At 47.6% G+C, this 16,084-nt stretch overlaps 1 protein-coding gene across 7 annotated transcripts in view; it reads right to left on the reverse strand.

The window, feature by feature from the left end:
* Positions 1-16,084, reverse strand: part of RNF111 (ring finger protein 111) — a 99,408-nt gene that overhangs the window by 72,638 nt on the left and 10,686 nt on the right. Inside the window, exon 1 of one of the 7 annotated variants that reach the window (XM_014599972.3) lies at positions 15,896-15,980. The exons of the other annotated variants lie outside the window; for them this stretch is intronic. Within the exon in view, the coding sequence (XP_014455458.3) occupies positions 15,896-15,927 (32 nt within the window). The 5' untranslated portion in view covers positions 15,928-15,980. Of the gene's footprint in view, positions 1-15,895; positions 15,981-16,084 lie in introns of those variants that run through there. 7 annotated transcript variants of the gene reach the window in all.

Consider the following 16,084-nt stretch of genomic DNA (forward strand, 5'->3'; position numbering starts at 1 on the left):
TGTGGCTATCAGGCAGGTCTGGAGACCATAAAGCAGGGTACTCAAGGTGCTTGTGAGACTAGCTTTGGTCAGAGACGTGATGGGCTGGGGCCCAGGAACCCAGAGGCCCAGGGGTCTCAGCCAGATAAAAAGGGCAAAGACTGAGAAAGCTGAAACCCAGACAAGGGTTTGGAGCCTGAGGGGCCCAGAGTCTATTTGGGACTGAGAGATCCCCTACAAAGGGCAAATGAGAGTCATCTGCGAGATATGGGCATAACTATGGGGCAGCTGGAGGTCACGATTCTCACTCCTAAGGCAACCAAGATTCTCTTAAAGAGGAACTAGAGCTGGGGGCAGGGGAGGAGTTTGGGCAGAGAAGTAAAAGGCACTAAGAAGCAGGTCACCCCGGCCCCTATGGGCAGCCTCTCCTTCATATATGTAACATCAGGTCATGGCAGGCAAGGGATAAGATGTGGGGTAGGCTAGGGAACACAGGCAGACCAGTCTGGGCACTAGGGGCTCCAGACTCAAGGGAGGGCAGAAAACCCAAGCCTGTCACATTGCTTCATCCAGGGTTAGAACTGGAGCAATTGTATTACTACATTTCTACCATTCCCAGCTGGTCCACATGCAACTGTTAGAATGCAACAGCTGTAAATGGATGCATGTCCATACCCAAGAACACTTTACATCAGGTATGCTCAACCCACAGACCAGATCCAGCCCCTAACAGTGTCATTAAGTCAAGAGGGAGCCCCAAGAGCCATGGCCCATGTATGCAGGGCCAAGTGGGGGTGAGACAGAACTTCTGGAGCCCAATCCTCACATGCAGCACCAAGTGACTTCCTACAACATCAATCCGGTGACAAGGGTAACAGAATCCTTCTAGCTGCCCAGTTTGAACACATCATTAATGATCTCTAGCCCTTCCTGTAAAAGTGATGATCATCTCAAGGGTAGTCACAAGGAGTAATCCTGTCCTGGCTTACAGCAAGCTCTCCCCACCCTTCAAATGGCATCTCTCAAGCAACTAGTCATCTAACTCAGTGGTTCTCAACCTTTTGCACCTTATGTCCCACTTACACAAGGTCAAAATATCCTGGGGTCCCACTGGTTGAGTGGGGGGGGGGTGCAGCGGGAAGGGGGTGTCCCCCAGCAACCAATCCAAGCACACAAAAGCGAAACAGGAAATCCTACTGTGCAACTTCCAGTTTTGCCACCGCAACCTGATTCCCACCAAGAGAAACCCTGATCTAACTCCTATTCTCACCAAATAACCAGGCCTTGTAACAGACCTGGATGCCAGCTCTTACTCCTCAAAGACCACATCATCACTGGACCAAATAAAATGAATATACATAGTCAAGGTTCATTAACCTGCTCCTCTGCCAGTGTCAGATATACTATTACCTGCTTACAGTGCCCCTCTGCTGTCTACACTGACCAGATGGGGCAATTCCTGTGACACAGCATGAAGGGACATTGACCTGACATCGGTTCCAGAAATACACAAGAGCGGAACACTTTAACCTCCATGGACGTTCCATCGCTGACCTCAGAATCACCGTTTCTGACAATAGAACTTAAAAATCAACCTGAATACAAAGTTCGGGAACAAGAAATCATCCACAGACGGGGACAGGGACTACATACAGATTACCATCCCGTTATCCGGATTGGTTTATATGAATCTTGTGTCCCTATGGGTTTACTACTCTGTTTTTCTATTCAATCCCATTTGCCTCTCTCAGCAATACCTCCTCTCCTTCCTTCCCCACCTTTGGGATTCAAATCACTTCCTATTTGACAGCCTGCTCTCTGCATGTCCTTTCATAGCATCTGATGAAGTGAAACTATTGTTCACAAAACTTATGCATCTCTGATTTAGTTAGTATATAAAAGGTGCATCTCTACCCTACCTTCTTCCTAGCATCTAGTTAGTAATCAAGAATCTGTTACTTCCCCGCCTCCCCCCACCCACATCTCCAGTTCCTGGATAGGTGGAAAGAATGCAAACAATACTCAATTTAAGGAAGAAGCCCTATCATACTCCTCTCCAGTGAATGGGCTGTAGATCAACAACTCTGACAGGGTGGATAAAAATCAACAATTTAAAATAAATAAAAATTTTTCTTTTAATTTAAAAATTAGATTTTTTTTTATTTAATCACAGTTTTTATTTTTTAAGATGTTTTTAAAAAAAATAAACATATAAAGATAGCTTTAATTTAAGATATGTTAAAGCTCAAAGATATCATCATAGAACAGGGATTATAACTTCTATTATATACTATTTGAGACAATATATTCGCATAACCTTTTTGGAAGTTTTATAAATAGGTCACAACAGGCCATGTATATTAGGGGCCCAATCTTATGGGGCTCCCAGGGGCTCCTCTATATATTACTACAAGATTAAAGAAAACCACTCTACCCAATAGGACTAAGTGCTCAGTCTAGAACAGGGGTTTTCAACCTTTTTAAATAAGTGTACCCCAGCCGTAGAGCTGAGGGGGGTGGCACACGGGCAGACAGAGCAGGGGGGAGAAGGGGGTGCGTGACTGGACACAGAGTGGGGAGAGGGAAGAGGGGGATGGCACACGGCTAGATGCGGAGCAGTGGCAGCACGGGGTGGGGGGTGGTGGCGGCATCCGCGGCATGTTCGTTTCCCAACCCCCCATGCCACATCCGGCCAGCTGGGCAATATGTGAGCAGCCCACAGAAGGGAGCCACTGCCCTTGACCCCCCACTCCCCACCCCCAGGCCCTGCTCCTGGGAGGCAGCAGCATGGGGTAGTGGGTGGTGGTGCTCCATCCCTGCCTGCCCGCACATTCCCCCTAGGACCTTCCCAAGTACCCCTGGGGGTACACACATCCCCAGTTGACAACCCCTGGTCTAGAAGATCCCATTAAGCATCTCTGTGATGCTTAGTTTCAGTTCTCAAACTACAGATTTGTGTCTCCAGAGATCATAGGCAGACAAGGTTCGTTGGGTAGATGCAATCTCTTTTATTAGACCAACTAAATATTTGGAAAAATGTGTTCTTTGGAAACTTTTGGGCACAAACGCCCTTCTTCAGGCATAGGGAGAGTTTGTCATCTCCAGAAATAACATCCTTGTTAATAGCAGTATATGGAGATGTGCTATAACTAACCCAATTACCCACCCATCAACTCTATTGTCTCTCTCGGGAACCAGCAGCGGGAAGGAGAGGAGGCAGCACACGTGTGTCCCGCATGCACGTGTGCCCTTTTTACCAACCAACTGACTGGAGGCGGCGGCGGCAGCAGCAACAGAGGAATCGGCAGCGGGGGCAGCAGCAGCTGATCCCCCGAAGGTAAGTGGGGCGGAGGGACCCGGCACAGCTGAGCCGGATCCGGAGGGGAAGCCCCCTGGGTCCCATATAGCTGAGCCGGTAGGGAGCCGCGCAGCGCAAACAGAGCACGCAAGCAGGCGCGCTCTGTGGGAGCACGCCAGCGTTTGCGCCGGAGGGCGGGCCAGGAGGGCCAGGAGTGGGACTCCTGTAGGGGTAGGGCGTAGACACCGCACAGGTCTACAAACAGTAGCTTGTAGAATGGTGTCTACGAGGAGTGCTGCTAGGGCCTCTGCCCAGGGGGACAAGGCTACCCGGGGCAGGTCTGAGGCCTCCACCCAGACCGAGCCCATGGGGGAGCTGGTGTCCCCCTACCTCCTGGCCTGTGGGGTATCCCCAGCAGGGCCGGGGGGGGGGGCAGAGATTGGGGGCCCCCACACCTGTCCGGCAGGTGCCCGTCTTAGGGCTCTGGAGGCGCAGGTGAGGGAGCTCCGGGAGGAGGTTAGCAGGCTGAGGGGGATCAGGGAGGCGGAGGATGAAATTGATAGTTATTTCCTTTCCCTGCAGGCCCAGGCACCAAAGGAAGAAGCACCCCGGGGAATACCCTCCACAGCAGAGTGGCAGACAGTCACAGCCAGGACCGGAGCAGCACGCAGCGAACCGGTACCAGCTTCTCCAGTCCGACTGGTGAACAGGTACGAGGCCCTGGCGACCCTGCAGGAGATGGAAGGGGAGGAGGAAACCCTTGAACAAGAAGAAACACCACGTTCTTCACACTCCAAACAGATCAAGAGATCCACGATGACCCAGAGGAGGAGGCGACGAGTGCTCGTCATAGGAGACTCCATCCTGAGAGGTACGGAAGGACCCATCTGTCGCCAGGACCCCTCGGCACGAGAGGTATGCTGCCTCCCTGGAGCAAAGATTCGGGATGTGACGGAGGTAATCCAGGCCAGGATCAAGCCCACCGATTATTACCCCATGGTCCTAGTCCGTGTGGGTACTAATGATGCGGCTAGGAGAACCCCCGATCACCTGATGGCGGACTACTGTGCTCTGGGTGGCGTGCTGAAGGAGTTCGGTGCCCAGGTGGTTTTCTCTTCCATCCTACCAGTGACCGGACGAGGAAGACGGCAGGAGAACTGCAACAGAGAGACCAACTGGCGGCTTCGGCAGTGGTGTCTCGAGGCAGGCTTCGGCTTCCTGGACAATGACCCACACATCACGACGAGGGACATGCTCAGCTGGGATGGGCTTCACCTGTCCCCCAAAGGTAAGCGTGTGTTTTCTACTAGGTTGGCGGATCTCCTCCGGCGGGCTTTAAACTAGGCTCGTCGGGGGGAGGGGAGTACGAGGGCAAGGGAAGCTGTGGACCACCAAACCATGTGGCACACACAAGGACAGCCCAGCCTGAAGAAGGAGAACATTGGGAACCTGAAAGCCATGGGGAGGCCAGCACTACAGAACAGGTAAGAAACAAGAAGGTAAGAAACAATGGGCCCCATGGGACTCGGAGCGGGGGGGCAGCAAAGGCACCAGTCGCAGGGCTCAAGTGCCTATATACTAATGCTAGGAGCATGGGGAACAAGCAGGATGAACTAGCGCTCCTGCTTGCACTAAACACCTATGACTTAGTGGGGCTAACAGAGACCTGGTGGGATTCATCCCATGACTGGGCAGTACATATTGAGGGCTATAGATTGTATAGAAAGGACAGGTCGGGGAAGAAAGGGGGGGGGGGTTGCACTTTATGTCAGTGAGCAATATACATCAACCCTCATCAAGACAGAATCCGAGGTTGAGGAAGTAGAAGGATTGTGGGTTAGGCTACATGGGGGGCAAGGAGAAAGGGATTTGGTGGTAGGGGTCTGCTACAGACCCCCACACCAAGGGGAAGAAATAGATGCAGAGCTCCTGAGGCAACTCTCGGAGACCATAAAAGCTAAAGAGGCAGTAGTCATGGGGGACCTAAACTACCCAGACATCTGCTGGGAGACGCAGACAGCAAGGTCCCATCACTCACGCAGGTTTCTAACCTGTGTACAGGACCTCCACCTGACACAGGAGGTGCATGGTCCCACTAGGGGGAATGCCATGCTGGATCTGGTATTGGCAACGGGAGATGACATGATAGGGGACCTCCAGATCGGTAGCCATTTGGGAGACAGTGATCACCTTATAATAGAATTCAACATAAGACGGCGAGTGGGTAAGGTAACTAGTAGGGTGAAAGTGCTAGACTTTAGGAAAGCTGATCTCAATGCACTCAGGCGATTAGTCAAGGAAGCACTGCAGAGTAGGAGTTTTGATGGGATGGGAGTCCAAGAAGGGTGGCTGTGCCTAAAGGAAACGATCCTTCGGGCACAAAGCAAGATGATCCCCGAGCGAGGCAAAAGAGGGAAAGGGGCCAGGAGGCTTCCATGGCTGACCAGAGAAATCCAGGGCAGCCTAAGGGCCAAAAGGGGAGCACATAAAAAGTGGAAACAGGGTGAGATCACTAAAGATGAATATACCTCCTCTGCTCGTGCTTGTAGGGAGGCAGTTAGGCGGGCCAAAGCTACCATGGAGCTGAGGATGGCAACCCAAGTAAAGGACAAGAAATTGTTTTTTAGATATATTGGGAGTAAAAGGAAGGCCCAGGGAGGAATAGGACTGCTGCTAAATGGGCAGAAACAATTGGTGACAGACAGGGGGGACAAGGCTGAACTCCTCAACGAGTTCTTTGCCTCAGTGTTCCTAAGTGAGGGGCACGACAAGTCTCTCACTGGGGTTGTAGAGAGGCAGCAGCAAGGCACCAGACTTCCATACGTAGATCCTGAGGTGGTGCAGAGTCACTTGGAAGAACTGGATGCCTTTAAGTCGGCAGGCCCGGATGGGCTCCATCCGAGGGTGCTGAAGGCACTGGCCAACATCATTGCAGAGCCACTGGCGGGAATATTCGAACGCTCGTGGCGCACGGGCCAAGTCCCGGAGGACTGGAAAAGGGCTAACGTGGTCCCCATTTTCAAGAAGGGGAGGAAGGAGGACCCGGGCAACTATAGGCCGGTCAGTCTCACCTCCATCCTTGGTAAAGTCTTTGAAAAAATTATCAAGGCTCACATTTGTGAGAGCCCGGCAGGACAAATTATGCTGAGGGGAAACCAGCATGGGTTTGTGGCGGGCAGATCGTGCCTGACCAACCTAGTCTCTTTCTATGACCAGGTTACGAAATGCCTGGACACAGGAGGAGGGGTGGATGTCGTATACTTAGACTTCAGGAAGGCCTTCGATACGGTATCCCACCCCATACTGGTGAACAAGTTAAGAGGCTGTGATATGGATGACTGCACAGTCCGGTGGGTGGCAAATTGGCTAGAGGGTCGCACCCAAAGAGTCGTGGTGGATGGGTCGGTCTCGACCTGGAAGGGTGTGGGCAGTGGGGTCCCGCAGGGTTCAGTCCTTGGACCGATACTCTTTAATGTCTTCATCAGCGACTTGGACGAGGGAGTGAAATGTACTCTGTCCAAGTTTGCAGATGACACAAAGCTATGGGGAGAAGTGGACACGCCGGAGGGCAGGGAACAGCTGCAGGCAGACCTGGATAGGTTGGACAAGTGGGCAGAAAACAACAGGATGCAGTTCAACAAGGAGAAATGCAAAGTGCTGCACCTAGGGAGGAAAAATGTCCAGCACACCTACAGCCTAGGGAATGACCTGCTGGGTGGCACAGAGGTGGAAAGGGATCTTGGAGTCCTAGTGGACTCCAAGATGAACATGAGCTGGCAGTGTGACGAAGCCATCAGAAAAGCCAATGGCACTTTATCGTGCATCAGCAGATGCATGACGAATAGGTCCAGGGAGGTGATACTTCCCCTCTATAGGGCGTTGGTCAGACCACAGTTGGAGTACTGCGTGCAATTCTGGGCGCCACACTTCAAGAAGGATGCGGATAACCTGGAGAGGGTACAGAGAAGGGCAACTCGTATGGTCAAGGGCCTGCAGACCAAGCCCTATGAGGAGAGACTAGAGAAACTGGACCTTTTCAGCCTCCGCAAGAGAAGGTTGAGAGGCGACCTTGTGGCTGCCTATAAGTTCATCACGGGGGCACAGAAGGGAATTGGTGAGGATTTATTCACATAGGCGCCCCCGGGGGTTACAAGAAACAATGGCCACAAGCTAGCAGAGAGCAGATTTAGACTGGACATTAGAAAGAACTTCTTCACAGTTCGAGTGGCCAAGGTCTGGAACGGGCTCCCAAGGGAGGTGGTGCTCTCCCCTACCCTGGGGGTCTTCAAGAGGAGGTTAGACGAGTATCTAGCTGGGGTCATCTAGACCCAGCACTCTTTCCTGCCTATGCAGGGGGTCGGACTCGATGATCTATTGAGGTCCCTTCCGACCCTAACATCTATGAATCTATGAATCTCTCCAAGTTTGTGTACACACAGTCAAGGCCTTACCTTTCTCTAAAAGTGCAAAGTTTCAAGAAGTTAAATGAATAAAGGATATCAAACAACAAGAATGCACTTTTTGTAGAAAACAATGAATAAAGTCGAGGATTCCTGACCAGAAATATAAAATCGATTTGATTTAAATCAAATCTATCATCAGAGTTCAGGATACCTCCACAAATACCTTGTGTTCCCCTCCAACCCCAAAAAATCATGACTAATTTTTTGGTTGGTAATCCATTCTTTCACAGGCTTTTCTAAAAGTTTTCTGGGATTGAGGAAATCTATTCTGAGGAATCTGGAAAGCCCTGTATTTCTGGCCCAAGAGAAAGCCATCAATTATATGCTACGTGCCTCCCCCACAAAGAGGCAAAAAGACAAGACCTAGGAGGAAGGATTTACATAGATGAGGCAGCTGGTGAACACCACACTAGAATAACTTGTAGTTTTAAATCCTTTGGTACTTTAGACATGCAACATGAGTAAGTAAAACCCCAGACCTGCAAGCTGAGAGAACACTAGCCTTGCAGTTTGTTAATGGTGAAACTATTTGGCCTGTACATTTCAATAAGGAGCTTAACCCCTCCTCTTCCCTCTCCCCCACCCCCCCAAAAAAAGAATTCTACTTAATTTAGCCATTTCTAGTCTTATTTACCAACTTTATACTGTTGGCAGTCACCTTGAACCAGTTAACAGCATCCACAACCAACTATTTACCATGAAGACAGCTGACAGCTTCCTGTTCCCATCTATAAACCCCTGAGAAGGATGTGAAGGATCAGCTGACCTCAACCAACCACCCTGGTGGTAGGAAGTGGGGTCCATGCAGGTGCACAATCAGGTAACTTAAGGAGTGGCACACAAAATTGTTTATTTCACTGTGAATTTAATTTAGAATATTATTATTTTTGACAGTTAAAGACTGCTATAGTAATTCTGAACATCATGTGATATTCCACTTAAATCCAAATGAAAGACAAGGAAGAACATTAGAACTGCAGGGGGCCAACCTTTTTGGCAGGCATGCACCTTTCAAGTACGGTGCCAATCCCCTCCCCCCACTTGATCTGCCATTGTGCCACACAAGGTACTACGGGTGCATCTTTTTTAAAGATTTTTTTTGCTGATACCGACGGACAATTATTAACAAGCCATATCCTTGGAGAGCAGCGTCTGGCCTGCAAGTCTGCTGGAGAAGGAATGAGGGGGAGAGGTGGGGGGAGGGAGAGAAGAGCTGTGTGGGAAGGCAGATTGAGGCCCGCACAGTGAAGAAGAGCGGGGCTGGGGCAGGTGCTGCCCAGCCAGGGCAGGGCAGGGGAAGGAGCCACAGGTGGCGTGGGGAGAACATGCCACTCCCACTGCTGCGTGCACCCTAGTGGGAGGCATGAGTGGAATGTGCCCCCTGGATTTGTTCACAGGGTGAGGGCAGGCTGCCCACTGCAGGCTGGGGCTAGAGGCAGCTCCTAGCCCCAGGCAGCCCCTTTTAGGTGGGGAGAGGCTAGCCCAGGTCTGTGCTCAGGCCAGGCTACAGCCACCGCAAAATTTGCTGTTGACCCTGCGTATCCCCTGCTCCCAACACCGCCACCTGCCCCGCCCCTGCCCACCCCACGCAGAGCCCTAGTCCAGCCCCCACCCCATTGGAAAGAGGCTGGCACAGCCCCAGCACCACCCCACAGCAGGCACCCGCCCTCGCCCTGGGCACAAATCCAGGGGACACATTGCCCCCCATGCCTCCCCTGGAGGTGCACGCAGTGGTAGGAGCTGCCCCCACCCCCGTCTATGTACTCCCCAGACAAGCCACTCACAGCTCCACCCCTTACCCCACCCCAGCCCCATTCCCTCTCCCACCATGGAGGCCTCAATCTGCCCCATTCCCACCCCCAACTTATCAGCCAGACACTGATCTCCAAGCTGCTGGGCTGATTTCCAGGCCACATGCATGCAGTATCTGTGTGCATGCACGTGGCATTTATCAGTGCCAATGGACTGATATACTGGTGCACCTCTACAAGATACCTGTGCCACTTGTGGTATGTCTGCTGTAGGTTCACCACTCCTGCATTAGGGCAATTCAGTGTTGACCAGCTCGTAATTCTAAAGCTTGGGTTTTCTGGGTTTTGATTTTAGAAACTGTATTATTACATGCAGCTACCTTCAATAATCCTGGTAAACAGTCATAATTATTCGTAAGAATAAGAAATGTAAAACTTACATAATTATGTGAAATACTTAAAAACTAAAATTTCAAATAAACTAAAAGAAGTTATGCCAAGAATACAAGATTCAACCAGAAGCCTACGAGAGGCTCTAAAGTCTTCCTGCTAGCTACAACAATACTCCCTAGTAACCTTTAAAAATAGAATGTTTTAAAACCCATTTTAGTAAGAGCAAGTTTAAAGTCACTAAACAGTTTACCATACAGTGACAGCCAGCTTTAATAGGTTTACTAAATGCATTTTGTTTTTATCTGCCCAATTATAAATACTCAGAGGGAAGGTTATCAAAGACAGCTACTTAAAAGCACAGAAAAGCAAATAGGAATGGAAACTACACAGAAATACTGTGAAATTATCAATCACTATAAAACACAGGAAAGATTCAGGGACATTCCCTTTTGATAGCTACTATTACAGAGTGAATTCAAGGTAAAATATCTCCCAGTATACTAATGCAAGGACAGAATTCTCACAGGCTGGGAAAGGCACACAATTATCTACCAGTCAAATATATTCCCATATTTTCGGGGATTTTTTTTTTTTTTTTTTTTTTTTAAAGATGCATGCTTAATTAGTAGATTTAAGGCTTTTTTAATGCTATAAAAAGGTGGCATACTTAGCAAGGTTTTCCAGTAGACCAGTGATTCTCAACCAGGGCGTGCACAAGCCTTTTAAGGGTGTCATGCCATATCAACATGGCTAGGTATATGTTTTCACATGATTCACAAGATAAACCCAGAAATATCAAACAGGAATCCATAGGGTCAAAACCCTTTTGACCTTTGGTGGTCTTTGAATTCTCTGGAACAAAAGATTGCTTTATTATTTTGAACATAGTCAAAATGAGAGAGAGCTAAGAACTAGCATTTTTCAAGGGGTACCTGGAATCTAACAAGGTTGAGAACCACTGCTGCAGACTGCTGGGTTCTGTTAGGAATAAGTCACATTACTAGCAAGAGTAATTAGAATTCACTGAACCAAAATAATTGAACTGGGTTGGCAACAAGAGAGCCTAACTTAATTTATTTATCCTATACCTAAAGTCCACACTTTAGGTATAGGACATGCTACAGTGCTTGTCCAATTCAAAGGAAACCTTAAGGCATATTTACAGGTACATCGGCCCTGCTCCTTATACCTGCAGGGATATGGGCCAACTCATAGGCCAACGCATGCTTTGAACCTTAAGATGTGCTTCTACTCACCCACTTAAAAGTGTGCAGGTAGCTTAAGCACAAGCTGCTAAGTTCTTTTTTGGCCAGTTCTCCACAATTTCTGCATGTTATAGCCCTTTTAACTTCCTACTAGCCTCCAGTATACAAAACACTACCCACACCACTATGGCGCAGTGCTCTCACATACACAGTTTCCCAAGAAGATGCCAAGTCCAGAACCTGTTAGTGACCAAAGGAGCACACCAAGTTGCTGACCAACCTCTAACATAACAGTAGGCCCATGATGTTGAAAGAAGCACCAGAAACCTGCATTTGTATCTCTGCCAGCTGTCTGGATATTTGAGAGGATTCAACCAAACTGATTTCCAGGGCAGGAAATGGATTAAGCACTACAAGTCTACCCACTACAAGGCAGAGGAAGGGAACACCAAGCCCATGTATGTGCCTCAACTAGGCTGCAAATACCACTCCCAATACAGAGCTCAGTTCTGGTCCAGAAACATCTTATGAACATGTTTTGTTTTGTTTTGACAGAGGAACTCAGTAGCATGAGGTGGGGAACAGGGCAAGTCTTGGGAATAGACTCCAGAATTGGAATCAGGCCCCTGATGCCCTACATAAACATGACCCTGGGACCCTTCTTCCCAAAACCTCTTCAAAGATGGAACAGCCAAGAGAGGAGGCAGGAACCAGTGCCAGAATTTGGTGAGTGTCATCTGACAGCTTTACTTTTATGTTTATAATAACCTGAAAATTACTCCCAGATATGTTGCAATATGAAATACATTTATTGTGAGGAAGGATACCAGAAGTGATTTATTTAGTTGTTCTGAGTGTAGACACCACACTCTTTCCCTGATTCTCCTTCCTCATTCTCCCCACCACCACCACCCCTCTCCCCAGTCACTTGGAACCAAGATGGATGCCAAAGGAAAACATCTGAACAAGCAACTAACAATTCATATTTACTAAATAAATGCTTACCATTAAGAAAAGAATCAGGAAAATAAAGTTAAGAACAAGCACAAGCCAGCATTAATGTACACTGCTCTTTGGAGCCTGGTCACACATTTCCCAGTTACTGCCACAGCATCCCAATGTGCCTGGGTTACAAGTCCCAGTAGCTTTTGTAGGTCTAAAGCTCTTTCAAAGCAGCATCTGATGTCCTATCCATTTTTGTTATGCACTGTTCTGATTGCAAGGGAGCAAGAGTTTCATTGCTACCAAGCCTCTGCATCACAATGCTTTCAGCTAAGTTTCACTCAAATTTTAACCCACTCCTGCATGGCGATGCTTGACATTTGAGTCACTCAGCTGATGAGATCATTGGGCAAAGCAAACTATAACTTTTGTCTTCATGGCTCACTAGACTGTGCACTCAGTCACCAGATCAAAAAATACCTCCTTTGCAGAATAATGGAATCCTACTTGTTGGAGAACAGTATCACCTCCCCTTCCCCCACTGTGGACTCTCTAGCAGATTTATAGCCTTCACAGCTTCACCATTCTGAAATTCTGAACCCATTACTCTTACCAGGACCCTTTGAAGAGACTCCATTCCTGGCAAGTCCCAATTTTTTTAAAACTGATTTCAAATACTTTCTCCTAACATGGCATTTCTACAGCCTTTCAAGTGTCACTGGCAGACACTTCTGAAAAGGCCAGTGAATAAAGGCTAAATAAAGGATATGGTAAGAGTATCTATGTACAGCAGAAGATATAATCAAGTCATATACCCAGGAATGAGACAGTTCAGAGTTGAATTACTGTAATATATTTGGCAAGCCAGATGATTATCTGGAATACTAAAGAGAAAGATTAAGTCTAAAAGAGGACCAAGCAGTAAAACAGACTTGTCAGAGTTCCTTAAATACATTCAGTGGTTGAACAAAAGGACAAGTTACAGTAGAAACCTGCAGTCTGGGAGACTTCAACCTTAGAACAAAAGGGCGGAGTCTTCTCCAAGCACTTCTCCAGTCAATGTTGATACTGGAGAAGGGGGATGCTGAGTAACTCCATTCCTTTCTCAGCCTGTTCTACATTCTGGCTCACTCATTCTGTACCTATATGTTTACACATGGTTGGGATGCCCACACTGGTTTTTTCTAAAAGTACTGGATATGTTTTATTAATAAAATATTTTAGTGCACTATGCGCTGGCACACATGCTTCAGAAAAAGAAGTAGCACTAAGTTCTGTACAAACATTTTAATAAAGAATTTTAATCCATGTAAATTCAATATCATAAAACCATAACAACGCTGTAAATTGTTTAGCAAACCTTACCATGTACATTACAACTTAACACAACACAGCATCATCATATTCACAACCCCCTGCAATGCATATATGTAAATAAGGCATCCCTGAAGTCCCTTGCTTGCTTTAACTCAGCCCCAGTGAAGACAAATGCACCCTCTGGTTAAAACAGTTACTCAAGACTCTTTACACCATTGGCTTTGCACAGAATGTCAAAATAATGCAGATTGCATTTTGTCAATGGTTTGGTAGGCAACACCTTCCTGCCTTGACAGCCTTTAAAGTGTACACTACACTACCACTCTGCAACTGTAAAGTATGCAATTAAACCTTCTTTTCCTAGGTCCTCATGGGAAAGCCATGGCAGGGTGCCCTAGAAGAGTGGGTATACAAACCCTAAACATATTTTTCTAAGTCCCTAGTTACTCAACAAGTTAATATCAGATCTCATTTATCTCAAGTCTATCTATAGAGATGCAGAACAATCCACACTTTCCATTTGGGATTTATGTCCCGTCCCCCCCACATTTGCCCATCACAAGTGCCATTAATGACCACAGTACACAATCTGGGAAGATAATTTTAGTTATCATTCCAGTGGGTATAACCAGTACACTTATCTGTGGGTGAACACAGTGTTCAAACACCTCAAACATCTGCTAGCCCAACCTGAAAAGTTGGCTTGCCAACATTAGACTGATTAACCACAGGCCTGCAGCTGCCCAAGGTTGCTACAGCAAACCACTTCTGGACCAGCAATGCCTCATTTCACGTCCTGACATACTCCACATGTGCCTCTGCAAATGCATGCTTTCTAATGCACAAATTCAGTAGCCACCACTAGTTATCAAAGATCAGCATAATAATACAGTCCAAGAGTGCTGTATGTCCTGTACCAAGAATACCTGTCTATGCATGGGGGAATTTCCAGCTGATGTCAGCAAGCATCAAGTACCACAACTGCATTAGGGCGGAATCCAACCACAAATCTGCCACAACATTAGCACAGCAAGGGCCAACCTTTTTGTCATACATGCCACAAGTTAGCCCCACACCCTCCCCAAGTCTGAAACTAATCCCCTTCCACTGCCTGGTCTGCTTTCTGTCTCCTGTGCAATCTACCACATGCCATATGCACCAGCTGGCCATGCCACTTGTGGCATGTATGCCAGGGTTAGCCACCTCTATTCTAGAGAACAAGAACTGCTACAGAATTTCCACCACTGTTTCAAAGCACCCTCTCTTGGTATCATGCAATAACAATACACAGTGACAAGCAGGAAGAGCTCTTCCTCTGGTGTTGAATCTGTGGCGTGGCTCCAGCTGGAAGGAACATGAAGCAAAGCGTATAGAGCCAGAAACACCTTGGCTAGATGTGCTGGCAGGCAAGGAACATTTCAGTACAGGGCCCCAGGAAGGACAGACATGTTCTCCTATGATACACTATGAATTCATCTCTCTACTGTAGGGAGTAATAAAAAATGTTCAATACTGCCTTAGCAACTGTAACAACCAATGCTTCAATATAGAACAATGTGTACATGGCCACCTGCATACAGAGCATGCTCTGCAGCATGGATGCACGTAAAAATGTACTTGACAAAACAAGAGAGTACATGAACATTGAGACAATCACTCCAGAAATATCCTTAGCGTGCTTAGTTTCAGCCTTGGGTTAAACTCAGCCTGTTACATAAATTGCGATTTGTTCAGCAGTAAAGCTGCAGGCATCATTTTTTGGTAACTAGGAACATTACTCCAAGGCAAACATAGTAAACTTAGGATCAAGGAGTTGTAGCCTTACAAGATAATTTACCTTATTGAAGCTTTAGGTTAACCCCCAATTTAACACTTCAGCAAAATGTTTCTAACGTAGCTGCTGTAGTAACACAACTATCAGATAAAAACAAAAAAAAAAGAGCATATATACTGGTGTTGTGCTGATATTCTTCAGTTTGCAGACAACTCTTTGCTGCTGCATGCATCTTCACGAAAAAGCAGAAACTGTACTCCTCATGATGACATTGAGATGCAATTCTGTCAAGTCATTTCATAGACACACAAACCATACTCACTAGCAGTGATAATTGAAAGGATAACTGAAACCATGATGACTCCAAGCAAGTCAGTCATTCTGCCTCAGACCTCACCCAATGCCACAGTACGAGCGTCTATAAATACCTTCCAGGAGAGTTCAACTGTGACTTGGTTGTGAAGCACTGCGGTTAACACTTCCATAGGCCCTCATATTGAAATGAAATACATAACCTCTATTTGTTGCAAGGAGGTAACCCATGTGATTTTTTTCTTTAAAAGAAGGATTTAATACGAGCCCCCCCCAGTTTGGACAACAGCTCAGTGGAAATCTTTATCACTTTCCGTTACAGCCAGTCACTGACCACCAAGTGCCAGCTTGGGATGAGTGACTTTTGCTTTGGTTCATCCAGGACTTGGTCACAAGAAGTGGGGCAGCTCTTTAAACCAAAGACGCTCCAGCTTAAGGTGAAGGTTAAGGAAGCAGCTCACCTTTTAGTGGTGGCTGAAGGCTTCTTTCCCATAAAGACCCTCGTAGCAGCAAACAGGAAAGCACAGGGAGCGGCGCAGCAGCGGAGCCGGCTGGCGACTCCCCCTCTCTGGCACCACAATTTCCTCCCCTCCTTCCACAGCTGTCAAGGACCCTGTCGGGCAGGGCCCGGGGAGACGCCTGCTCTCGCG

Source organism: Alligator mississippiensis, chromosome 11 (genome assembly GCF_030867095.1).
Source record: "Alligator mississippiensis isolate rAllMis1 chromosome 11, rAllMis1, whole genome shotgun sequence".
Lineage (NCBI taxonomy): Eukaryota > Metazoa > Chordata > Crocodylia > Alligatoridae > Alligator > Alligator mississippiensis.